General features: G+C 46.8%; 1 protein-coding gene across 1 annotated transcript in view; it reads right to left on the reverse strand.

Annotated features, from left to right (window-relative positions):
* Positions 1-485: 485 nt before the first annotated feature.
* The window catches only part of srla (sarcalumenin a), a 39574-nt gene continuing 13770 nt past the window's right edge, over positions 486-26289 (reverse strand). Inside the window, exons 2-8 of the mRNA XM_004066348.4 lie at positions 13744-14625; positions 11522-11608; positions 9948-10043; positions 8953-9069; positions 8636-8869; positions 1708-2057; positions 486-1621 (exon numbers count right to left, since the gene is read on the reverse strand). Of these exons, the coding sequence (XP_004066396.2) occupies positions 1121-1621; positions 1708-2057; positions 8636-8869; positions 8953-9069; positions 9948-10043; positions 11522-11608; positions 13744-14625 (2267 nt within the window). The 3' untranslated portion in view covers positions 486-1120. The remainder of the gene's footprint in view (positions 1622-1707; positions 2058-8635; positions 8870-8952; positions 9070-9947; positions 10044-11521; positions 11609-13743; positions 14626-26289) is intronic.

Genomic DNA, 26289 nt, shown 5'->3' on the forward strand with positions numbered 1-26289 from the left:
ACTGTGCATCATATACATCTGCTAAATTATTTAAACTCAGCTCATATAGTACAAGTGATTGAACCGACATACAGAGAGACAGCAGTACCGTCTGACTGCATAGGTATTGCGCAATCCAAGGTGAGGCTCAGCGGGCTGGTGCCTCATCGCACGTCACTTAGTATCTGAACGGCAAATGCGGAAATTCAGCGATTTTGAAAAGAAAAAACACCCAAAAATGGTACATTTAAATGGAAAATGACCGCAAAGCACAACTTACTGATTAAATATAATAATTGAATTTATTTGTTCTCTTTTCTTCCCATAATGACAGGTGAGGCTGTGCCTCACCTGCCTCTCCTGACTGCACGTCACTGCTGTGAGCTTCTCCCACTGACGCCACGGTGAGAAACCAAGCTTGCTTGAATGTTTATGTCACTCTTCTTCCAAAGAGCATAATGCTGTTGTGCAGCATTAAGAATAGAATCAAAAAAAGAAATAACGTGTTTGTTCTATTTTATTTTATTAAAGTGATGCATCGTGCCTGACCAGGTTGGGGTCACAGTCAAAGCAATCACAAAATACTAACAAATGAGATCAGATCCAAGCACAAAAAAATGACTGCATGTGACAGAAACGCCGACTATGTTGTGTTAAAATTACAAACCATTCAAAAGGCTTCACTTTTATAAAGCCAGTTGCACTCGAATAAGAAACAATAAGTTAAATATAAAGAGAACTGGTACAGTGTAATTACAACAGACTGACACAAAACGTCTTCTAATGTATAGAATAAGGCTGGGGCTAAAAAAAACAATGAACATTGACTGTCCAAGTTTGAAAATGTCACATTAATTCATCAAATCCATGAATCCATGTTCTTTTGAAGCCATTTTTTGTATTTTATGAGTCAAAAGAAGGCCAGGCTGTTTGTTTTTAACCCAAGAATTGATCATTTCCAGCTTTTCTGTTTTCCAAAGTGCCTTCTGACTGAAGCCTGCCAGCAAGTGTTTATGTGTACTCATCATATTCATTTTACTGGATCACATCTCTTTCTTCAGCCCTCTCTCTCCAGAGACAGCCCTGACATCAGAACCACATCCAGACAAATCCCCCCTCCCGTTTAGCCTCCTGCAGAGCATTACTGCCTTCTCCAGCGATTCTTGGGTCTCTCTTCGCACTCGGGACCCTGGCATGTACCAGGGAGCGGGGGCGGAGGCGCTGGGGACGCCTTGGCAGGAGCAGGAGGGTCTGAGTTTTTGCCGACACCACTGAGCAGAGATGGAAGCTCGTGTGAGATGGCTCTCTCTATCTTCTCGAGCAGACAGCCGCCAGACCAGCCGCAGAGTTGGGACAGCTGCTTGAAGTGAGAGACTGGGTTCACGCCGAAAAAGTCCTGGTAGGCCTCCTTGTCCGGGAGGTCAAATTTACTGACGTTGGTCTTGGCCAGGATGGACTTGAAGATGTAATACTTGTCTGGGTCGTTGACAATGTCCTGGAAAACCTCATGTGGGTCACCGAACCAGCCCAGCTTCTCATGGTAGGTCTGGAGGTAACGGTCCACCAGCAGGGCGTGGATTCGGACTCGAATGGCGTGCTGACGGATGAAGGCGATTTTGTTCTCTATTTGATTTTCAATCACCTGCAAAAGTAGAAGGCAAAAAATACATAAACACAAAAGCTAAAGCTAATAGTCCCACGTTCATGAGAAGTTTCAACACGTTTGACCTGGTTGAGGTCCTCCAACAGGGAGATCTCCTCCTTCATAAAGAGATCTCTGCTGGTGTCCACAGCATAATCGAAGGGCCAGAAGGAGCTGACGTACACGCGAGGAGGCTCGGTCACATTAATGAGTGGCGCCATGCTCCAAAACAAAGCCCCGTACACCCGCATCAGGTCCTGTGTGGACAGACTGTCGGCCTTGTTCAGGATGAGACGGATCTGGGATTCGCGGCCCTTCATCTGCCTGAAGAGCATCTCCAGTTCCCCCCCCACATCAAGCTTGGTGGGATCGAACACCAGGAAGATCAAGTCGGCTCGGTCGATGAACCACTGGCACACCTCGTTGTATGGATACCCTACGGAGGAAAGGTAAAGCCAAGGCTGAAATCCCTTTTAGGGTCTGTCCTGATCATCAACTGTAAATGATGACTAGACTGAGAGGCCCCTCCCCTTGGCGTTCCAAACAGGAAGTCGGTCCAAAATCCCTTAGACTTCTACAGAGAAATAAACAGCTGTTACTCAGTCATTCTGTTGGTCAGAAGAACCATTTTTAAACATCTTCTTGGTAATCACCATTTTTTCTACAAGTTATAAACGGACCAATCAGAGGCCTCAATAAAAGAAGGTGGAGCCTGCTGGCCCCCCATCTCCAACGTTCAAAACATTTGTTTGACAGATTTCATGTGGCCGGCTTTTAAGTTGTAGGGGTGTGGCCTTCAGACAAGCTCACTCCTGATTGGAGAGAGTGGTTGCCGTAGAAACAAGGGCTAAATCTGAATAGCGTCCCTGGCCCTTCTTGCTGCTCCTTATTGGTCCTCTTTTAGAGGGATTTGGAGCTTTAGTGGTGTCTAAAAGTGTTTGCTTTAGGGGACTAAAGGCTGGGTATCCTTCCACTGCTACGGTGATCGCCGGCACATTTCTTCACATGGGCGTGCTCTGAAGCACGGAAGTTTACATTTGAAGTTTTATCTTTCAAAATTATAAAGCCGATGTTGCTAGCAGATATGCCCTAACGTAGACGACTGGCGACTGTTGATGACATCATTTTCCCTATCCCTCCACTTGGAGGGATAAATGTGGGGGTAGAGAAGCTGGAGGGGTAGGGAAGTAATTTGGCATCAGCCAATGACAGGACTTGGACCAATCCCTGCTCACTGGCGACGTCTGGCTCCAACATGGCAGCATGAAAAAGATGCAAACTGAACTGACTTCCTTTGTTTGGAGCTGGAAGTAAACCACTTTCTATGGGTGACATCACACACTCAGTCCAGTTATCACATACGGTCATAATACCGCACACAAGGCTCAGAATTGGACATCCAATAATAATTGCTGTTTCTTCTCGTTAATGGCTTCAAATGTTTGCACTAGTGCCGGCAGACATAAACAGAAAAGTCGTTTCTTAGTGATTCAGACTTTCCATTAATAGCTGACCTGTTGGGCCTGCTCTTTCTGATGTGTGTGTTTGTGTGTGCATGTGTTTACAATGGCACTAATGTCTGTGCGTGTCATCAGTAGACACTGATGTCCTCAGGTGAAGCTAAGAGGCTATTACAAATGGATTTAGAGCATTTTAGCTATGAATGTTCAAAGCTTAAAGCGCTCAGTTGTGTTGATCAGTCGGTGATTTTATGTACACAACACAGTTAACCAGATGGAGCTGTTCTGCCTATTATAAGGAGTTTTCAAGTGTTCTTGAAAAGTGTCAATCTGGTTTTAGGACAAATCACTGTACTGAGACGGCCCTTTTAAAAATTTTAAATGATCTCAGACATAATTATGACTCGCAGAAACTTTCTGTTCTGGTGCTGCTGGATCTGAGTGCCGCCTTTGATACAGTGGATCACCAGATTTTAATTGACAGACTTAGGAGTCGGGTCGGCCTCTCAGGAACTGCTCTTAACTGGTTTCGCTCCTATCTCACAGATAGACACTTTTTTGTAAGTATGGATACTCGTTCCTCAGGGGTCCATGAAATAAGTTGTGGGGTTCCCCAGGGTTCAATCTTGGGTCCAATACTTTTTAACTTGTATATGTTGCCTCTTGGGGATGTCATCAGGAGACACGGCGTTGACTTTCACAGCTATGCTGATGATACACAGCTTTACATCGCCGTGTCTCCTGATGACCTTGAACCTGTCAGCACTCTTTTAAACTGCATTTTAGATATAAAGCTGTGGATGGCAGAAAACTTCTTGCAGCTCAACCAGGACAAAACTGAAGTTTTAATCATTGGTCCTGAAGACAAGAGAGAGATGATTTTACCCAAACTTAGGAATTTTAAATCTTCTCAGTGTGTGAGAAACCTGGGCGTTCTTTTTGACTCTGGGCTGAATTTTACTCCTCACATCAGAAACATTGTGAAAATAGGATTTTACCATCTCAAAAACATTGCCAGAGTCCGCCCGTTCCTCTCTCTTGCCAGCACAGAGGTACTAATGCATGCTTTTATTTTTAGTCGTTTAGATTACTGTAATGCCCTGCTCTCTGGTTTACCCAAAAAGTCGATCTCAAATCTACAACTTCTACAGAAATCAGCGGCACGAGTTCTGACGAGGACCAGAGGGCGGGAACACATTACACCGGTTTTAAAATCGCTGCATTGGCTCCCTGTGCGTTTCAGGATTGATTTTAAAGTTCTTTTAATGGTTTAAAAATGATTTTATGGTCTTGGGCCCTCTTATTTAAATGATATTATTTTAAAATACGAACCCTCGCGGACCCTGAGGTCCTCTGGCACTGGCCTCTTAGTTGTCCCTAAGGTAAGGACCAAGACACATGGTGAGGCTTCATTCTGCCATTATGGTCCTCGCCTGTGGAACGGCCTGCCGGAGAACCTCAGGGCCGCAGAGACTGTAGAGGTTTTTAAGAAGAGGCTCAAGACCCACCTTTTTAGTCTGGCTTTTATATGACTTTGATCATTCCTTATGTCTTTTATTATTCATCTATTTATTAATTGAGGTATTTATTTACATATTTAATTATTTATTTTCTTGTAAGGACTATTATTATCTTTGTTTCTAATATGCAATTCTTTTTATTGTTATTTTACCAATGATTCTTAGGTTATGTTTTAATCACTGACGTTTTTATTTTTTAATTTTTTAATTACTAACATTCTTATATCTTATTTTATTTTTTATCTTTTTCTATTTTTATTGTTGTTATTCTATGAATCTAGCCACAGGGGTTGCAAGCCAGTTGCCTCTGTGCCGGTCCCAAGCCCGGATAAATAGAGAGGGTTGCGTCAGGAAGGGCATCCGGCGTAAAAATTGCCAAAATAACTATGCGAATCATCCACACCACTTTAGACATACCGGATCGGTCGAGGCCCGGGTTAACAACGACCGCCACCGATGCTGTTAACCTACAGGGTGTCGGTGGAAATTTGACTACTGTTGGTCGAAGAAAGAGAGGAGGCAGAAGGGTCCGTGGCCAGAGAGAGAAGGGAAAAGGCAGGAACATAGGTTTGAGAATAGGGACTCTTAACGTTGGCACAATGACAGGGAAAGGCAGAGAGCTGGCAGACATGATGGAGAGAAGGAAGGTAGATGTACTGTGTGTGCAGGAGACAAGGTGGAAGGGCAGCAAGGCACGTAGTATTGGAGGAGGATACAAACTGTTCTATCATGGTGTTGATAGGAAGAGAAACGGGGTAGGAGTGATTCTGAAGGGGGAGTTTGTAAACAGGGTTCTAGAGGTGAAAAGAGTCTCAGACAGGATGATGAGCCTAAAGTTGGAAATTGAAGGGGTGATGGTGAATGTAGTCAGTGGGTATGCGCCACAGGTTGGCTGTGAGTTAGAAGTGAAGGAGAGATTCTGGAGTGAGTTGGATGAGGTCATAGAGAGTTTTCCCAGAGGAGAGAGAGTTGTTATTGGAGCAGACTTTAATGGGCATGTTGGTGAGGGCAACAGAGGTGATGAGGAGGTGATGGGCAGGTTTGGTGTGAAGGAAAGGAATCTGGAAGGACAGATGGTGGTGGACTTTGCGAAGAGGATGGAAATGGCTGTAGTCAACACTTACTTCCAGAAGAGAGAGGAACATAGAGTGACATACAGAAGTGGAGGTAGGAGTACTCAGGTGGACTACATCCTATGCAGACGAGGTCATTTGAGAGAGGTTAATGACTGCAAAGTGGTAGTAGGAGAGAGTGTAGCCAGACAGCACCGCATGGTGGTGTGTAAGATGACTCTGGAGGTCAGGAAGAAGAAGAGAGGGAAAACAGAAAAGAAGACCAAGTGGTGGAAGCTACAGAATGAAGAAACTTGTGAGGAATTTAGGCAGAAGTTGAGACAGGTCCTGGGTGGTCAGGATGAGCTTCCAGATGACTGGGAAACTACAGCAGAGATTATCAGGGAAACAGGTAGGAAGGTGCTTGGTGTGTCATCTGGAAAGAGGAAAGACGGTAAAGAGACTTGGTGGTGGAATGAGGAAGTACAGGAATGCGTCCAGAGGAAGAGGTTGGCTAAAAAGAAGTGGGATGTAGAAAGGACTGAGGAAGGTAGACAGGAGTACAAGGAAGCGCAGCGTAGAGTGAAGAGAGAGGTGGCAAAGGCCAAACAGAAGGCTTATGATGAGCTATATGACAGGTTAGACACAAAGGAAGGAGAGAAGGACTTGTACAGACTAGCCAGACAGAGAGACAGAGATGGGAAGGACGTGCAACAGATAAGGGTGATTAAGGACAGAGATGGAAAGGTGCTAACAACCCAAGAGAGTGTACAGAAAAGATGGATGGAGTATTTTGAGGAGCTGATGAACGTGGAAAATGACAGGGAAAGAAGGGAGGAAGATGTGGTTGTTGTGGAGCAGGAAGTAGCAGAGATTGGAAAGGATGAGGTTAGGAAGGCTCTGAAAAGGATGAAGAGCGGAAAGGCCGTTGGTCCTGATGACGTACCTGTGGAGGTATGGAAGTGCTTAGGAGAGACAGCAGTGGAATTTCTAACGAGGTTGTTCAATAGGATTTTAGAGAGTGAGAAGATGCCCGAGGAATGGAGGAGAAGCGTTCTGGTCCCGATCTTTAAGAACAAGGGTGACACGCAGAACTGCAGCAACTATAGAGGAATAAAGTTGATGAGCCACACAATGAAGCTGTGGGAAAGAGTAGTGGAAGCCAGGCTTAGGAAGAAGGTGGAGATTTGTGAGCAGCAGTATGGTTTCATGCCCCGTAAGAGCACCACTGATGCCATTTTTGCTTTGAGAATGTTGATGGAAAAGTACAGAGATGGTCAGAAGGAGCTGCATTGTGTGTTCGTAGATTTAGAGAAGGCGTATGACAGGGTGCCGAGGGAGGAGCTGTGGTACTGTATGAGATTGTCTGGAGTGGCAGAGAAGTATGTCAGAGTAGTTCAGGACATGTATGAGAGAAGTATGACGGTGGTGAGATGTGCTGTAGGTCAGACAGAGGAGTTCAAGGTGGAGGTGGGACTACACCAAGGATCAGCTTTGAGTCCTTTTTTGTTTGCTATGCTGATGGACAGGCTGACAGACGAGGTAAGACAGGAATCTCCCTGGACAATGGTGTTTGCAGATGACATGGTAATTTGCAGTGAGAGTAGAGAGCAGGTGGAGGAACAGCTAGAGAGGTGGAGGTTTGCTCTGGAAAGAAGAGGCATGAAGGTCAGTCGTAGTAAGACAGAATACATGTGTCTGAACGAGAGGGATCAAGGTAGAAGTGTTAGGTTACAGGGTGCTGAGGTGGAGAAGGTGCAGGAGTTTAAGTACTTGGGGTCAACAGTTCAGTGTGATGGGGAGTGTGGAAAAGAGGTGAAGAGGCGAGTGCAGGCAGGTTGGAGCGGGTGGAGGAAAGTGTCAGGAGTGTTGTGTGACAGAAGAGTGCCAGCAAGACTCAAAGGAAAGGTGTACAAGACAGTGGTGAGACCAGCTCTGCTCTATGGGTTAGAGACGGTAGCAGTGAGACAGAGACAAGAGGCTGAGATGGAGGTAGCGGAGATGAAGATGTTGAGGTTCTCTTTAGGAGTGACCAGGTTAGACAGGATAAGGAACGAGTACATCAGAGGGACGGCTCATGTTGCCTGTGTTAGGGACAAAGTCAGAGAAGCCAGACTGAGATGGTTTGGACATGTTCAGAGGAGGGATAGTGGATATATTGGTAGAAGGATGTTGGAGATGGAGCTGCCTGGCAGGAGGGCAAGAGGACGGCCAAAGAGGAGATACATGGATGTCTTAACAGAGGACATGAAGTTGGCTAATGTTAGGGTAGAAGATGTTCATGATAGAGTGAGGTGGAAAAGGATGATTCGCTGTGGCGACCCCTGATGGGAAAAGCCGAAAGAGAAAGAAGAATTGTTGTTATTCTATGATCATTTTTATTTTTTATTCTGATGTTTCTTACTCCAGTGTTTCCTCTGGGGGATCCATCGTTCTTGGGCACCACCAGCTTGACCTGTAGGGCGTTCCGTTGCTGCAGTGCCCGTTCTGGTTGGGCGGGCTGGGGTCCCACTCTGTGGTCTAATAGCCATGGATGGGGCCCTGGGCTGCCCTGTGTTGGGCGGGCGCTGCGGTAATGGCCCCTGTGGTCCGGCTGGGCCTTGGAATGAATGGATCCCCATGATATCGTTTCCTCGCAGCAGTACCAAGCCAGACCTTCTTCAACTGCAGTTCTTTTTCTGTTCACGGTTCTACTGGGGTAACTGGGTGGGTGGGGGTGGGGGCGGGGGGGGGTGAGGGAGGGGTACCTTCTTTGTGTGATTGTCCTTTGTTTTCTGTTTTTAATAACTTTCACTTTTTATGACTGTTTTATCTGTTTTTATGTTAAGCGCTTTGTGTTTTTAACCAAAATGAAAGGCGCTATATAAATAAATAAAGTTTGAGTTTGAGTTTGAGTAGATCATGTATAACCTACTGCTCGTCTGGATGCCTGATGCTAAAACAGCATCTTTAGGTCATCTGATGCTCTGGTTTCATTGTCACCTCTTTCTTGCTGCTTGCGGTTTTCGATGATGCCTGGCGTGTCGACGAACGTGACCCTCTCCAGCAGCTTGTGGGACATCTCGATCCCCACGAATCGCTCCAGAAAACCCTGGCCGAATTTCTCCAGGGGAGAGAAAGAGCGGGAGCTGTCTGCTGCCATCACGATGCCCTCTATGGTTCGAAACTTGTCCCCGTGCATTATGACGGTGTACTCGGATGTGGTGGGCTCGGCGCCTGGTGCAGGGATGGAAAGAGGAGGCCTTCAGTGGATTGGCTTTGGCACATTTTTAGATGTTTTAATGGAGTGTCTGACGGACCTGTGTAGAGCTCCTGGCTTGTGCCGTGGAGACCCAGCAGGTAGTTGATCATGGAGGACTTGCCGACACTCCAGGGTCCCAAGAACAAAACCATGGGCTTGGATGTAATCTCACCATCTGAGGGTTTTTTAAATTTAAAGAAAGAAAAAAAGCATGATGTTGAGCTGCATCTTTCTTTATACCACGTGTCAGACTCGGGCCCACGGGCTAAATTTGGCCCAGAGAGATCATATCAAATGTGCATTAGAGCTGGCCTGCGGTATATACTGTACCACTCATACTACAAATCCCACAATGCTTTGCTAGTACGTTGGCGCGCAGTCGAAACCAGCAAGCGCTCCTTTTTTCTGTAGACAGTCACTGACAGCCATCCTCCAGTCACACCGGACAAATTCATTTCAGCTCCACAAAGGGAAAGATGGACAACAGGAGCTTTGAGGACAGGCGGGAGGCAGATGATCTGTTCACCAATGTAAAGACAGACCTGTTTGTCTTGTGGGCGGAGCTAACATAAGAATGTAACATAACTAGACACTATATGAAAAGGTTAAACATTACATATCAGTTGCTGTTAGTTTTTGCATAAAAACTGAGTTTGGCCCGTGGCTTTACCTCACTGCTTCATTCTGGCCCCCTGTGAGTTTGGGTTTGGCCCCCCCTGCTTTAAACAGAAAGAGTGAACAGACTTTTGAATGTTCTGGAGGGAATCATGAACTTTCATTTTCTCCTTCCTGTCAGTGGCTTCACGTTTCTGCAGTTTTATGTCCGCTCCATAGTTCTGAATTAGGGCTTTTTGTGGTGTTTTTCTTTGTCAGAGTTCTAGTTAAATAAATTGTAATATAAAATACTAAACAACAATGTTATATCATTGAATTGAGTATATCAGCCACTCATTGGGAAGGGTTCTGCCGGGCTATAGGTAGCTCTGCAAAGGCCCCGGATGTATTTATGTGTGAATTATTGGTCATGGATTTCTTCTTAAAAGGTTGACTCACCTGTGACTTCATGCTGCCTGAGCTCATTGTACTTGAAAGCATCTTCCATTGGTTTGATGGCCTTGTGGTAAATGTTCAGCAGCTTCTTTATAGCACCTGTTCAAAGAAAAGCCGAAGGACAAACTGAGCTGAAAGAAACGGTTTCTTCTCATTTCCACAAATGAGAAAGAGGAAAGACGCTGCCTCTTTTTTCAACACAGTTAATCCCTCTTACAGTTTTCTGAATGGAACTGATGACTAAAGGTACGACAGGAAATTCTCTGAATCAGCAAGACATACATGTTTACGTCGTTAAAGCTTTGACCATTGACTGTATGTGAGAACTGGAGTGAGTTGGAGCGACGTCGTCCATGGAAAATGCTTTACTTCTGGCTCCAACCAAATGAAGTCAACTCTGTCGCCAATGTTTCCTTATAAAGACACCGCCATGTTGGAGCCAGGAATCATCAGCCAGCTGTGATAGGTCCAAATTGGTCTTAGTCAGCGTTTCTACGGCAACCACTCTCACCAAACAGGAGGGAGCTTGTTGGAAGGCCACACCCCCCTACCACTTCAAAGGAGTCTAAACTAAATCTGTCAAAGGTTTTGAATGTTGGTGATGGATGCCAGCAGGTTTCTCCTACTTGCATTGATGCATGTGATTGGTCAGTTTACGACTAAAGTAACTTGAACTACAGAAAAAATATCATGAACAGAAAGATTTTAAATAAAAGGTATCAGATCCACGGTTCTCCTGACCAATAGAATGACAGAGTAACAGCTGTTTATTCCTCTATAGACGTCTGTGGCTGTGTCCGAATTCCCGCCCAAACCCCTCACTACTAAAAAACCGATATAGTGCGGCTCTATGTAGTGCCCTGGATTTTAAAAGCAACTCAGACGCCACGCTCACTTTTTTTAAATTTAAACGTCAGATATGCCGTCTGATATGACGTCATCGATTTCACAAAGTTAAAATCTCATTAACATGAGCGTTTTGAGGCAATCTTTTATGAATCCACTGTCTTCTGAAGATAAAAAACGTTGATATTTTATTAAAGAATACATGTAAACACATTTTTTTGGCAAAAATTGTTCCGATGCAATGCATTGTGGTCTATTTTTGCAGATCTAGTGAGCATCGATGCACACTGGTTTTTCCCAGAGACTTCTGGGAAATTTCTAGGGCTTTGGATTTTGGAATTGTAAATTCAAACAGCACTAGAAAATGGAAAACGCACTATATAGGGAAGGAATTCGAACACAACCTATGAGATCTCGGCTTCTTGGAACCAGCTGTATACTTCAGTTTGGAACGCCAGGGGAGCGGAGTCACTCAGTCCAGTTCTCAGATACAATCCATGGCTATCACACAGACAAGCAGTTATGAAACATGGATATCATGAAACAATTTTCAGAGACAAACAGCTTCAGATGTCCTGTGGTTTACATGCAAACACATCTGGTTTTCCTTCCCGCTGTCCAATCAGCTGTAAACATTCAGATTCATTTCCTCCTCCTCAACACACGACTGCTGGAAAAAGGGACCTGACCGAAGACCTGGGTTTGCACGAGCAGAGTTCATGGTTCCTTACCAGACACCTCTGTTGAGGGTTCTGTTGCCACCTCCAGCATGTTTTCAATGTGGGATCGATCCCTGAGGGCGGAGCCTGAAGCGTCACCTGTGTTTTGACAGTGAATGAACATTGTCACTCCACGGTTAGCCTGCTTTTTTAAACATATTTCTCAAGCACCTGCCTGTCTTTTTAACTGCAGTGAAGCTGTGTTCTTTAGGTAAACAATGACCACGACAGAAGGAAACGTCATCTGCTGTGAGCGGACACATGGACGTGTTCTGGTCCAACGGCTGTTTATTTCCTCACTGCTGCTAATTTAGTATGTGTGTATTTTTGCTCTGCAGCTTGTTTGGATTTCTGTTTTTAGCTGCTGACAGTATCCTATTCGGAGAGTTCATCTACGCAAAGTGAAAGAAGTTTGATGTTTTCTGTTGTTCTGACCAATGAAGAACCCAAAAATATTTGGCCAACACTAAAAGATGGTGTTTAAACCCTACAAATGTGTTCACAAATGTGAAAAAACGGTTTACCCTCCATGTTGTCCTGATGCGTTGGGTAAATATTTGTGTTTGCTAATTATGGATCAGATTATTTCCTGCATAGCTGCCAAGCTGCAGGTTGTAGAGAAATACAGAATAATGGAAATAGAAAGGACTTAGCCAGATCAGTTAAAGGCGTACAACAAATCTTTCATGTAAATAAAAACGACCAAAATGTTGGTGTAAATATTTCTACCAAAGATAGCTTTGAATTCACTTGAGACAGAAGAATCCCCGTTTTTATTTTGGAGATCCGCTCTAATGAAAATGCAGTTTTTCTCACAGTAAAGTATTGACTCACAGTAAATACAGAAAATGAAGATGAAAATAGTTTCTTTATTCAAATTATTGTGTTTCAGGAGCAGCTGAGAGAATGCTGGTGGAAAAAACCCTGCAGGTGTGACATATCTGCTGCAGTGGGCGGGGCCACCTGCTCCCCGCCCCGCCCCTTTCCGATCATCCACTATCAGACCAATAGAGCCATGAACGTCTTTGTTTTCCTGGTCTGAGCTGGAATCTGGATCTAAACTGAACGGATGGATGGATCTGATACAGCTGCTGTTTTTGTTGCACCGCTAATGTTAGCTTGTGAGGGGCTGTAAGCTAGCAGGAGAGAGAGTGTAGAGAAAGGGATGATGGGAAATGAGCAAGAGGACCTGGTGACCAGACTTCGTAGCCAGAACCAGACGTCCGGGCCCGGAAGTTCACCTCTCGTCTCTCCCTTCCCCATTTCGGTCAAAAAATAATCCTTTTTTCTTTTTATTGGTCCAGAAAAACAAATTTAGCTGGTGACCTTAACAGTTTTTTTCTTCGTTTTAAGCTCTAAAACTTTAACACGGAGATGTCTCTGTCAAAGCCTGCTGTGCTCTGACCGTAGCTCCTTGTGCGATCATCATGAATCAGCTGATCAGCAGAGAAAAGTGTCTTTTGACTGCCATGCAACAGTTTACTACATGAAGTGTTGCATACCGACGCCAAGCGCTTTTCTCCGTTAAGGAAGCCGCTGATTGACGCGGATTGTGTTGATGGTTGAATAGTTACGATTGTGGAAGACTGGAGCTACAGTTTTATAAATCTGAACACTTTTGTTTATACCCTTTCTGAAAGGAAGGATTTTTGTTTTTTTAAGCTCGTGTTGAACAGTGCTAACGTTTAGAAACCTTGAAGAATTCCCGTTTCAGGCTAAACACGTCAGGGCGCCATCTTGTCTGCTGCCAGGTTGGCCTAGAAAATGTCCGCCAGCAGCCCCCCCCCACATTTTAGAGGTGAATTTCTAATGAACTCCTGCCTTTCTGCAGAAACTATGTCAGAGAAAACAACACAGGATTTTGGATTTTGGCTAAAAAAGGAATCATGAAAATGAAAAAAGGACCACTGGGAACCAGATCAGAGGATGATCAGAGGGGGGTTTGGTTTGCTTTAACCTCTAAATCCCCAAATAATTGACTGTTCTTTGCATAAACTGTTCTGCAGTCACAGACTGATTGAAATAGAAAAACACGACTTTCACCATCTAATGAGTTCATCAGGATTTTCCCCGTTGTTCAGACGCTAAACTTTGACCAAAGCAGACAGAGGCATGTTCTCAGGTTAGCCACATGGAGGACAGACTCACAGGATCTTGATGCTTCTTATTCATGTCGTATTGTAGCTTGTAATACGTAACATTTCATGCATTGAGCTGTAAACACCTCGCTGTACCTTTGTGTGGAGATGGTGCAGGCCCCTCTTCAGCTGCCTCTTGCTTGGTCTGTACCGCAGGTCCAAGCGTCTCTGTCGGGGCGACGCCCTCCTCCGATTCTGGAAGTTCAGGCTCCAGCTGAAGAATGTGCTCTGGTTCCGTTTCAGGCTCGCTCTCTAAAACTTGTACTTGCTCTAGTGTGTCCGGCTCTATGTTTCCATCAGTCTCAGCTTGTGTTGCTTCTGGATTCTGCTCTGGATTGAAGTTTGTCTCTTCTGCTGTCTCCTCCTCTGATCCCATCCCTGTTTCCTCTTGTGGGTCTCCATCTTCTAACTCCTTCACAGCAACGTCATCCTGATCTGATTCTTGTTCTTCCTCTTCAACTTTTTGACTCTCACGTTCTTCATCTACCTCTAAAGGTTCCTGGACTTCTTCTACCTCACCTGTCTCAGGTGGTTTCACCTCCTCGTCAGCCTCTGCTAAGGTTTTCTCCTCCTCCTCCTCTTCCTCCGTCTTTTTGGCTTGTTGAGCTGCCTCAAATACCTCATGCTTCATATTGCCACCCTCCAGCAAATCCTCCTGCTCATCTGATGCCGCCTCTCCGTCCTCCTCCACCACCTCTTGGTGTTCTCCTTCAGCTGCAGTCACTTCTGCAGAAAGGTCATGTTCAGGGGCGGGTTCTCCGTCCTCTTCGTCGCCCCCAAAGGGGACAGCAGGCTCGTCTGTGGAGGCTAAGGAGGGTTTGCAGGGCTGGCACATCGGTCTCTCTGGTGCCGGGGTATCATTAGAGGAGGTCTGGCCGGCTGGCTTCTCCTCTGCATCACAGCTGCAGGAGAAGTGGTCTCCTTCTGGCTGCTGGAGATGCAGGCGCATCACAACCTCCTCATCGTGAACGGAGGACTCTGCCAGGAGAGGAGAAACATCCCAGCTTAACACAGAGCTGCTAAATACATCCAAGACCGAAAACGGAAAACGATAAATGCCATAAAAAATTAATTTGTGGTTATGCAGCTCCCAAAAGTGGGACCCTCATTTCTAAATGTTTGTGGTTTGTTTAATAATGTGGAGGATTTATTTTCTGAGATGCAGTTCTTTCTTTCCTCGTGTTTTATTTGGAGATTTCTGATCCCTTTTGTGCATTTCTTTAGTTGGCTAATGTCACAAAATGTGTTGATTTGTTGTCATGTTTGTTACACAATTTTCTGCTCTTTTTTTGTTTTTTGTGCTTTTATGTTGATAGACCAAAGGAACATCCCGACAAAAAACAAAAAAATGAATGCAGCACAAACAGTTACTAAAAAAGGAACAAGTATTTTATTTTTTGAGTGAATTATGCACAAATACAGAAAATAAATATTTTGAAATAAGATAAGTGATTCTCTTATAATTAAAGAAATTTTGATCAAATCCTGTATTTCAAAACTCAACACAAAGGTTTAACCTTTTGAAAGATTTTTGTCAAAATCTAAAACACCTTAGGAGGCATATTTAAGGGTTGTTGGTTGTTTTGAGCATGTTTTTAAAAAAATCACAATATTTCAATGTGCTTTAGTTGGTAAACATTGGCTGACATTGTCATTGTCTAAAATGTATAATTAGTTATAAATCTCAACATTTTCCCTAAAGTGTTTGAACCATAAAAAAATGTGTATGAATGCGTATCATACACTGACCAAAAATATAAACGCAACACTTTTGTTATTGCTCCCATTTTTTATGTTTTTTTATGTCTAAATCTGTGATAGTGAGCACTTCTCCTTTGCCAAGACAATCCATCCCACCTCGCAGGTGTGCCATTTCAAGATGCTGATTAGACAGCATGATTATTGCACAGGTGTGCCTTAGACTGGCCACAAGAAAAGGCCACTCTGAAATCTTCAGTTTTGTTTTATTGAGGGGGTCAGGGGACTCAGACCACCAGTCAGTATCTGGTGTGACCACCATTTGCCTCATGAAGTGCGACACATTTCCTTCGCATAGAGTTGATCAGGTTGTCTATTGTGGCCTGTGGAATGTTGGTCCACTCTTCTTCAATGGCTGTGCGAAGTTGCTGGATATTGGCAGGAACTGGAACACGCTGTCGTATACGCCGATCCAGAGCATCCCAAACATGCTCAATGGGTGACATGTCCGGTGAGTATGCTGGCCATGCAAGAACTGGGATGTTTTCAGCTTCCAAGAATTGTGTACAGATCTTTGCAACATGGGACCGTGCATTATCCTGCTGCAACATGAGGTGATTTTGTTGGATCTACGGCACAACAATGGGCCCCAGGATCTCTTCACGGTATCTCTGTGCATTCAAAATGCCATCAATGAAATCCTCCTGTGTTCTTCGCCCATAACATATGCCTGCCCATACCATAACCCCACCACCACCATGGGCTACTCGATCCACAACATTGACATCAGAAAACTGCTCATCCACACGACGCCACACACGCTGTCTGTCATCTGCCCTGAACAGTGTAAACCGGGATTCATCCGTGAAGAGAACACCTCTCCAACGTGCCAGACGCCATCGCATGTGAGCATTTGCCCACTCAAGTCGACTAGACGACGAACTGGAGTGAGGTAGAGACCTAGATGAGGACGACGAGCATGCAGATGAGCTTCCCTGAGATGGTTTCTGACAATTTGTGCAGAAATTCTGTGGTTATGCAAACCGATTGTTTCAGCAGCTGTCCGAGTGGCTGGTCTCAGACGATCTTGGAGGTGGACATGCTGGATGTGGAGGTCTTGGGCTGGTGTGGTTACACGTGGTCTGCGGTTGTGAGGCCGGTTGGATGTGCTGCCAAATTCTCGGAAACGCCTTTGGAGACGGCTTATGGTGGAGAAATGGACATTCAGTTCCCTAGCAACAGCTCTGGTGGACATTCCTGCTATGAGCATGACAGAACGAACTGGCCAAACGCCTGACCCAGCTGACCCGGAGGTAGTCCGCCACGCCATATCCCTACAAGGTAACCTCCTATGTCGTCAAGCTGATGCCCTGTCTCAGATGTCTTCGGCCCAACAGGACCTATTCCGCCGCCTCGACAGCATCACACAGACTTTCATAGAATTAACTGGTCAATCGGCTAATCCCACAGCCGCGGCCCAAGCTCCCGCTTCCGGCAACATCGCCGCTTCCGTTTCCGCCTATACCCCGGAAAATGTCCGTCTACACCCGGAACCATTCTACGGCGATGTTGAAACCTGTGGAGGGTTCCTACTACAGTGTCAACTCATTTTCCAGCAGGCTCCCAGGTACTACCATGCCGATCACAGCAGAATTTCGTTGATTGTTAACTCTCTTCGCAGCAAGGCGTTACAATGGGCCCAAGCCTTCCTGGCCGCTCATCCCATCACTCACCTCCCTTTCGACCGTTTCATAGGAGAATTCCGGCTTGTGTTCGACCAACCTCGAAAGCAGGAAGAAGCCGTCCGGCGGTTACTGAGTCTCAAACAAGGTAACTGCCCGGTAAGCGACCATCTTATTGACTTCCGTATTTTAGCGGTCGAAGCAGGTTGGCCAGATCCCTCATTAAAAGAAATTTTCTTATCAATCATTGAATGATCAGATCAAAGATCACCTATGTTCTCAGCCAGAGGCAGACAACTTTGAAGACCTCGTCACCGCTGCCCTAAGATCCGACGTCCGGCTGCGAGAACGTCTCGCGGAGCAAAAACGTAAGCCACCGCCTTCACCGGCTAATCCCGCTCCTCCTGTTTATGTGATTCAACCATCCAGTCGGGAGACACAAGCCAATGGTCATGAGGAACCCATGCAAATTGGTCATTCTAAGCTAACCCCCGAAGAAAGACTTAAACGTCGCAACGAGGGTCTATGTTTCTATTGTGGCCGGGCTGGACATATGGTCTCTCAATGCAGCGCTCGTTTAAACTCCCGAACCCCCCGTTAGATGACAGGCCACGGGGGGAAATTTCTGAACTCAGCCAAAGTTCCAAATTTTTATTTGTTCCTCTCAAGATCAGTCATAGAAATCAGGTTTTCGAACTCAAGGCCCTCATAGATTCTGAGGCTGAACACAGTCTTATAGATCAACGTCTCGTTCAGGATCTCTTGCCCCCTGTTGAAACTCTCGCCAATCCTGTTAAAGCTGCCAGCCTAGGGGTCAAACAACTCACTCGCATTACTAAGCGCACCAGCCCCGTTCTCCTTCTTACCTCTGGTAATCACCGGGAACACCATCAGTTCTTCACTACACAATGTCAGCAAACTCCCATAATCCTGGGGTTTTCATGGCTCCAAATTCATAACCCACGCATTGAATGGAGCTCACCCCACATCGCTAACTGGAGCACCTATTGTTTGGCTAACTGCCTACACTCTGCCATGCCTATCCCCAACGTTCCCGACTCAGTTCAGGATAAAGAAATTGACCGTACTAATGTACCGGCCTGTTATCACGACCTTCGTACTGTTTTTTGTAAAGCTAAACCCAGTGCCTTGCCGCCCCATCGACCTAATGATTGCTGTTGAACGGTGCTCCTCTCCCCAAAGGAAAATTATGTAATCTCTTGCGACCCGAAAAGGTCGTCATGGAAAACTGTATTCAAGAAGCCCTTTCTCAAGGTCATATCCGCCCTTCATCATCCCCTGTTGGCACCAGTTTTTTCTTTGTGGAAAAGAAAGATAAGGCTTTGCGGCCCTGCGTTGATTTCCGCGAGCTAAACAAAATTAAAGTCAAAGATAAATCGTCGCTGCTCCTTGCCCTTCTGCCGTGGTTTGGGGTGGGGGTCGGGGTTCTGGGGGGGAGGGGGGGCCCATTATTAGTACGGGTCGGGGGGGCTAGCGGGTCGGGGTCTCCGCTGAGGCAATCAGTGGTTGCCTCGGCCGGTTGGCCTCCTCGGTCCCGTCGAGGCCTGACCAGAGCTCTTCTAGGGCCGGCGTCTGGGGGTGGGGGCCTGGGCTTGCTCCGGGGGGGGGGCGACGCTTTCTGGCTCCTCTCTCTCTGTGTGGGGTGGGTGGTGCCGGGCCTGGGGTGTCGGCGCCTCCGGGGGTGGGCCCCTGGGCTGGGTGGCCCTGGCCCCTTTGCTGGGGGTGGGCTGGGGGACGGCTGTTTGACCACCGGGGGACAGTCTACCAGCTGTCCCCAACTTACCCCCTTCCTTATATAACCTCATATTAGGGTGAGGGGGTGGGGGGTCTAGCCTGCGATGCGCCTTGGGGGGGGGGCTACTTGGGAGTGGCCCCCCTCCTATGGTTGCCGTATGGAGTGGGCCCCCCCTCTTTCGGTTTTATTTTGCACCTTAGACATGTAGGGTCCTTGGTAGGGGGGGTGCTTGGACATCACTGCAAGCAAGCAGCAGATGTCCTCCTGGCACCCTACCCGCCAATTTTAACCGCACCTTAGACATTTAGGGCCCCTTGGTGTGGAGGGTGAGGGGACATCACTGTGAGTAATCAGGAGATGTCCCCTTAGTGCCCTACCCGCCAATTTTAACTGCTCCCAGTAGCGGTTCTAGGCACGGGCCGTCCGGGCGGTGGCCTGGGGCGGAAAACTGAAGGGGGGCGGCACCGGCGGCTCAGCCCTTGTAAAATATTATATGCACCACTATTGGTTTTATTTATGTCACAGTTTGTGAGTTTGTAACAGCCTGAAACCTGGCCTGGCCGCCGCCCTCGCCCCGCAGCTGTGCGCTCTCCTGTCTTTGAGAAGTAGACACAAATGTGTGTGAAGAAGAAGGGAGGGGGCGCGGGGGGAGCACGGAGCACCACCGCGTTTGCGCATGCGCAAAACCTGGCGGGCTCATCTTTCAGGGGAGGCGACGGTCGCGGGCTTGATGAAAAAAATAAAAGTAAAAACTGCGACTGCGCCGTCATGTAGCGAATCAGCGCCCCTGGCTATAGCTGCACGTGCTCCTGCTGGAAATGTGTGAAGAAGGGGGGGGGGGGGCTGCGGGGAATCAGTTCAATTGTGGGACGCTTCCAAATTAAGTGGCTAGGTGGGGACAAGGGCGGGGGTTTGAATCTACTTCATAAAACCTTTTTATAAGTCAGTCATAAGGTGACATTCTATAACCTACACTTTAATAAAGGTATAGAAAATATATTCTGCTTTTTTTGGGTTAATTTTGTGTTAAATGCCCAAATGAAAAAATGGCAACACAAAACAATGCTGTCACTAAGGTGACAGTTGGTTCAGTCGACGGACTTGATGCCTTCTTCGTGACGTGAGGACATTTATGCCAAACAAACGCCAAAAACATCTAAAATATGGAGAAAAAAAGGTCAAAGCCATCTGGTGCCCAATTTAGAAAGAAAAGAAAAGAAGAAGAGGAGAAAAGAGATAAAGAAAAGGGTAAGTCCTCACAGCTTGATGCATGTCTTTTCTAAATTCTAATGCTACCTGCCCTACAACAACGTTGCCGATGAAAACTTTATTTTGGTCGATGACCAACACTGAAGTAGGCCCAAATGTTGCAAATAGCGTCATTTTTTTTTTTTTTTTTTTTTTAGATTTTATTCTTAAAAATTTGCTCTGCCTTAACTTGTAACATTAGTTATGATTCATGTGTCTGTCTGCTCTGCTGTAACACAAAGGTTTTGTTGGGTTTTGCTGTTGTATACTAGTTCATAATGTTAAAAAAGCTGTGATGGTTACACAGCATGCTGCTGCTGCCATAAGATGCTAATGGGGCAAATAATTTGAGATTGGTCTTAAATTTAATAATCGTTTGTGGCAGCCTAAACGTTTTCCCAATGTTTTTTTGACATTTAACTGGGGATTTAGGGGTTAATTTTGAGCCTGCATATGAAGTTTATTTTTTATTTGTTTTACAAATGTGGGATTATATTTTTAGCCAATAGAATTTCCATAAATCTGTAGGTAGTTTTAAAAATAAATATTTACCATTTACTGCAAATCTATGGGGACAAAACATAATTCAACAGGTCATAACTGAAAATTTTCCAATCAAAGGATTGAAGACGGAAAACATGAGCTAATTTTTCTTCTCTGAAGTAGAGATCGATACAGAACATGACAATTTAAATTTCCAATTCATAAATGTTTTTAAAATATTTATTTTATATTATTTATTTAATATTGATTTAATATTTCTTAGCTAACTGTATTTTTGCCATGCTTATGGTCTTTTATTTTTTGTGTTCTGATAACTGTTATAATGCTGTTCAGAATTCTGACATCTTTTGTATCCACTTCTTAATTTCAATGACAATATAACATGTCAGTTGACAAAGACAAACAAAGTTCTGTTGTGACTATGGGGGGGGGGGCGCCTGGGGAGGGTCTCGCCCGGGGAGTAATTCAGGGTAGAACCGCCACTGACTGCTTCCCCCTTAGTACACACACCCCTCCCCCTTCAATATATACATTCAAACATAAACACACACACATGCACACAAACACCCTCTCAAACACCCATACACGCACACACATTTTACAAGGAAGGTGGGACCTGGGTCCATCTGTCCCCTACCCCTTCCCTGGTGGGGGGTGCGGGCCCCTTGGCGATGGCGGCTGTGTCCTTGGGTGCCGGCTCCCTGGGCCCGGCGGTGCTCTCTCCGCACGGTGGGGGGGTTCATATTACACCTGAGCCGGGGGTGTTCGTGTCCCTGGGGGGTGGGTCCTGGTCCTTGCCCCTGGGCGCTGGGCCCCGCCAAACTTCCAACATGGCCGAGCCTGGTCGGGCCATATTTATAACATCCCTTGTGGGCCGCCCTTTTTTCCCGGGGTTCCCCCCTCCTGGGCGGGGGCGGCGGGCCCCTGCCTTGCTCCTCCCTGGACCAACCGTGGGCCGGGTGGGTGGCTGCCTGGAGTGCGGAGCGGGTCTCCCTTGGGGGGTCCTGGCTCGTACCTGGGGTGGGGGCGGGGGGATGCCCGGAACTCCTGGGTGGTGGTGGGGTGCTCGTCTGGGGCTGTGGGCGTCCCTCTCCGGTGGGGCCCTGCGTTGGGCTCTTCCGGCGCGGCGGGGGGCTGCTTTCCTGGCTGGGCTGGGGCGGCGCTCTCTTTCCCTCTGTGCCTCCCTGCTCTCTGGCTCTGGGGGCCTCGCGGCGGTCCTGCTGGCCCTGGCCTGGGTGGCGGTCTTGGTCGCCCGGGGGACGGTTGTTCCCTGCCTGTTCCCGTGTGGCGTTGGGGGAATTCCGGCTGCCGCTGCTGCTGCGGCGGGGGTATGGGTGTGGGGGTGGCTGGGCGCTCCTCCTCCTTCTTTTCACATTCCACCATCCATTTTAGAAGAACATAAACACTCACCTGAGCACAGGTGTTAGCTCACCTTTGCACTAATAGTTTGCATGATTGAATGAATGAAAGATTTCACACTAGTTGGTTTAAAGGCATAGGTATGCGTTCGTGAACACTATCTGTTTTGTGTGCATGTTGACATGTGGACATTTTTGCGGCTAGCAGGTGTGTTGATAATATTTGAGTGTGTGTGAACAGGCCCCGCCCTTTTTGTACTACATTTAAACCGTACCGTAACGATAAACAACCAGTAAACCTGTCTGCTCTATGCTGCTTCATGGTCTTACCCCCTTCCCCTCCTATTATCACCCTCCTACCCCCCCCTCTCTCTAACGTCCCTCTCTCTTCTTCCCCTCTTTCCTTTTCCGTCCGGTCCAACACCAAAGATTTTCAAACATGATTGAAATTAATAAAGTTTGGCCTCAATTACAAAAGGGGTTTATTCAGACATACCTTTGGTTTGTCTGAAGATGAATAACCCCTCTTGTTAAAATAAAATATGTCCAACACAAGAGGCCCTCAGCTCTCATCTGTTTGCCTAGCTGTTGGACAGGACAAGTTAAAAAAAAAAAAAAAAAAAAAAAAAAATGTCAAAGATAAATATTCTCTGCCCTTAATTGATTACGTGTTTGACTCCGTCCAGCAAGCTAAGATCTTTTCAAAACTCCATCTCCGTAACGCTTATCACCTTGTACGTATACTTGAGGGGGATGAATGGGAAACTGCATTCGACACCCCGTTGGGCCATTATGAATACCTGGTTATGCCGTTCGGACTCACCAACGCCCCCGCCGTGTTTCAACGTCTTGTTAATGACGTCCTGCGAGACTTCTTAAACAGATTAATCTTTGTTTACTTGGACAACATCCTCATCTACTCCACCAATCCATCCCAACATGAACATCACGTCCGCCTAGTCCTCGAGAGGTTACTAGAAAACCAGTTATACTTTAAGGCCGAAAAGTGTGAATTTCACGTACCTACAGTCCCTTTCTTGCGGTACATTATCGAAGCAGGCAACATCCGTCCAGATCCCGCTGAGATCGAGGCTGTCACCCAGTGGAAAGTTCCCCAGACTCGGAAAAAACTCCAACAGTTCCTGGGGTTCCCTAACTTCTATCGCCGCTTTATCCCTAATTACAGCAGTATAGCGGCTCCCCTAACACAACTCACCTCCATCAATAAAGCGTACTCCTGGAATCCTGCGGCTGACTCTGCGTTCAAGAAACTTAAGTCCCTTTTTGTTTCGGCTCCCATTCTCATCCAACCTGACGTCACTAAACAATTCATCGTGGAGGTGGACGCCTCGGATTCCGGAGTGGGGGCAGTCTTGTCTCTACGTGAGGAGGGCTCAGGAAAGCTCAAACCATGCGCCTTCTTCTCCCGCAAATTAAGTCCAGCTGAACAAAACTACGATGTAGGCAACCGTGAGCTATTGGCTATCAAGTTAGCACTGGAAGAATGACGCCACTGGCTGGAAGGAGCAGAACAACCATTCATAGTGTGGACAGACCATAATAACCTCGCCTATCTCCGTAGCACTAAGCGCCTCAACTCCCGCCAGGCCTGGTGGTGTTTATTTTTCGACCGTTTTCATTTTTCCATAACGTATTGTCCAGGCAGCCGTAATATCAAGCCCGATGCTCTGTCCCCCAAATATACCACCACTGACTCCACCACTGAGTCCTCCATTCTACCTACATGATGTTTCATTGGCAACCTCACCTGGGAGATCGAGAGCAAAGTCCAGAAAGCTCAAGGTGAGATTCCTGCCTGCACATCCTGTCCTCTGGCACTCTCTATGTCCCTGATTCCCTCAGGTCTGAGGTTCTCGCCTGGGGACACACGTCCCACATCGCCTGCCACGGGGGGGGTTTACCGGACCATCTGACTCCTCAAACGTCGTTTTTTTCTAGCCCACGTTGGAGCGTGACATCAAGGAGTACATCGTGGCCTGTAGTACCTGCGCCCGTTCTAAGTCCTCCAACCGGCCTCCCTCTGGACATCTGTTGCAAGGGCAACAGATGTCCACAGCGATGTCCGCTGTGGATTTTGTTACTGGGCTTCCACCGTCCCAGGGCCATACGGTAATCCTCACAGTCATTGACCGTTTTTCAAAGCCGCTCAATTTATCCCCTGCCTCAGTTACCCACAGCCATGGAAACGGCTGACGCCCTCATCCACCACGTCTTCCGTCATCATGGGATACCCAGTGACATCGTGTCCGATCGGGGGCCCCAATTCACATCTCAAGTATGGAAGGCTTTCTGTTCCGCCCTCGGAGCTACGGTCAGCCTGACTTCCGGGTATCATTCTCAAGCTAATGGACAGGCAGAACGGGCTAACCAGGAACTAGAGGCAGCTCTCAGGTGTCTGGCTGCCCAGAACCAAGCTGACTGGTCAAAGTACCTAGTGTGGGTGGAGTATGCCCACAATATCCATTCTTCTACCGCTACCGGCATGTCTCCCTGGGTTACTCCCCCCTTTTGTTTCCTTCTCAGGAATTAGATCTGGCAGTGCCCTCGGTCCAGCTCCACCTCCAACGGTGTCCGGACATCTGGCTGCAGACCAGGGCGGCTCTCCTCTGCACCAAGGAGAGCAACTGCCAAATCGCCAATCGTCACAGGGTGCTGAGTCTTAGTTAACCAGCCTGGCCAGAAGGTATTATCTGCTCGGAACATTCCTCTCCAAGCCTCATCCCGTAAACTGGCTCCTAAGTTCATTGGGCTCTACACCATCGACCGTGTCATTAACCCCACTTGTGTCAGGCTACGTCTTCCGGCAGCCTTCAAGGTTCATCCCACATTCCACATTTCCCAAGTCAAGCCAGTCACCGAGAGTCCGCTAAGCCCGCCGTCCACTTTCCCGCCGCCTGCCCGTACCATCGACGGCGCCCCTGCCTTCACGGTCAGCAATATCTTGGATGTTCTGCGCCGTGGGTAGGGGGTGCAGTTCCTGGTGGATTGGGAAGGGTATGGTCCAGAGGAATGTTCATGGATTTCCCATTCCCTCATTCTGGACCATACCCTCATCGACGACTTCTACCACGCCCATCCTGACCGTCGTCTTGGACCACCAGGTGGCGGTCGTTGAGGGGGGGGGGTACTGTCATGGTGCCTCTGCCAGCTACTCTCCCCCTCCCCCGCCTGCTCTGTTCTGGACGCGACCAGCTGCCTCCAATTACCTCATCATCGCTGTTGCCTTCATAAAGAGCACCTGGATCATCATTCAACGCCAGTTCGTTGTTCCTCCCACGGTGCATAGTCTGGCCTGCTCATACTCCTGTTTGTTACCAAGCTTCATGTTACTCATTGCTCCTCTCATCTCTGTCTCAGGAAGAATCACCTCTGGTACTCACCTGGTCGCTGTCCTCTGGTCTCTTGCTGTCTTGGCCCTGGAATCCTGCTGCCGCTCTCCAGCCAGCCGCCGCGCCTCCTCTGGGAAAAGGCATTACTCACCCTCTGCTATATTAAATCAACTAAACTTACCCCGTTGTCTGAGTCTCCTTCTGGGTTCCAGCATTTGGGTCACTCTGAACTCATGTCATATCATGACAAGAAGCCTGGACCGATACCTGACAATCGCCATCCAAACTTTGAATATAGTCTATCATCGCTGTACTTCTGTTTGTTATTTTATCACTTTAAAAAAACATTCAAGAGCAAAAGTGATCCATCCTTTAAATGAGTCTGTCTGGAAAAATGTTTTAAAATGTCAGTACATTTCTGGAACCTGGACTATTATGAACTAATGTAGAAAACATGAAACTATTGAGAGCCTTTTGTGGCCCAAAGAATTCCAAGAACACAAGAACTCCTAAAGGAGATCATTCAAGGAGTCAGAACAACATTTAGGGAATTACAATCTCACCTGCCTAAATGAAGACAAACATTCCTCTCTTTACAAAGAGCAGAGTGAGTAAAAGTCACCAGAGGGTTTTACATAGACCCAGTCTGGCTGACTGTGTGGAACAAAGGATATATAGGCTGGTGTTCTGGAGACTGAACTTTGTGGAAATTGAAGGTCTCTGCTTCTTAACATGTCAGAGACAAGACATGCCAACAATCAAACATGGTGGCAGTGGTATGATGGTTTGGTGATGTATCCTAAAGACTAGAATAAGTTAGCATCATTGGGAAAAAAAGTTGTAGCTCTTTACTATGAAATCCTAAATCAGTTTATTTCTGTAGCAGGACGAGGATTAAAAAGGTCTTAGTCACATCCACCTGTCCGGGGTTTAAACTCTACCGGTGTCGCAGGTTTTTGGGTCATGCAGGACAGCAGTCAGGTGTAAGACACATCTGACACGCCTTTCTCTTGAGGCAATAACAGCCACCTTAATGGGATATCATG

Source organism: Oryzias latipes, chromosome 1 (genome assembly GCF_053564925.1).
Source record: "Oryzias latipes strain Hd-rR chromosome 1, Olatipes_Hd-rR_3.1".
Classification (NCBI taxonomy): domain Eukaryota; kingdom Metazoa; phylum Chordata; class Actinopteri; order Beloniformes; family Adrianichthyidae; genus Oryzias; species Oryzias latipes.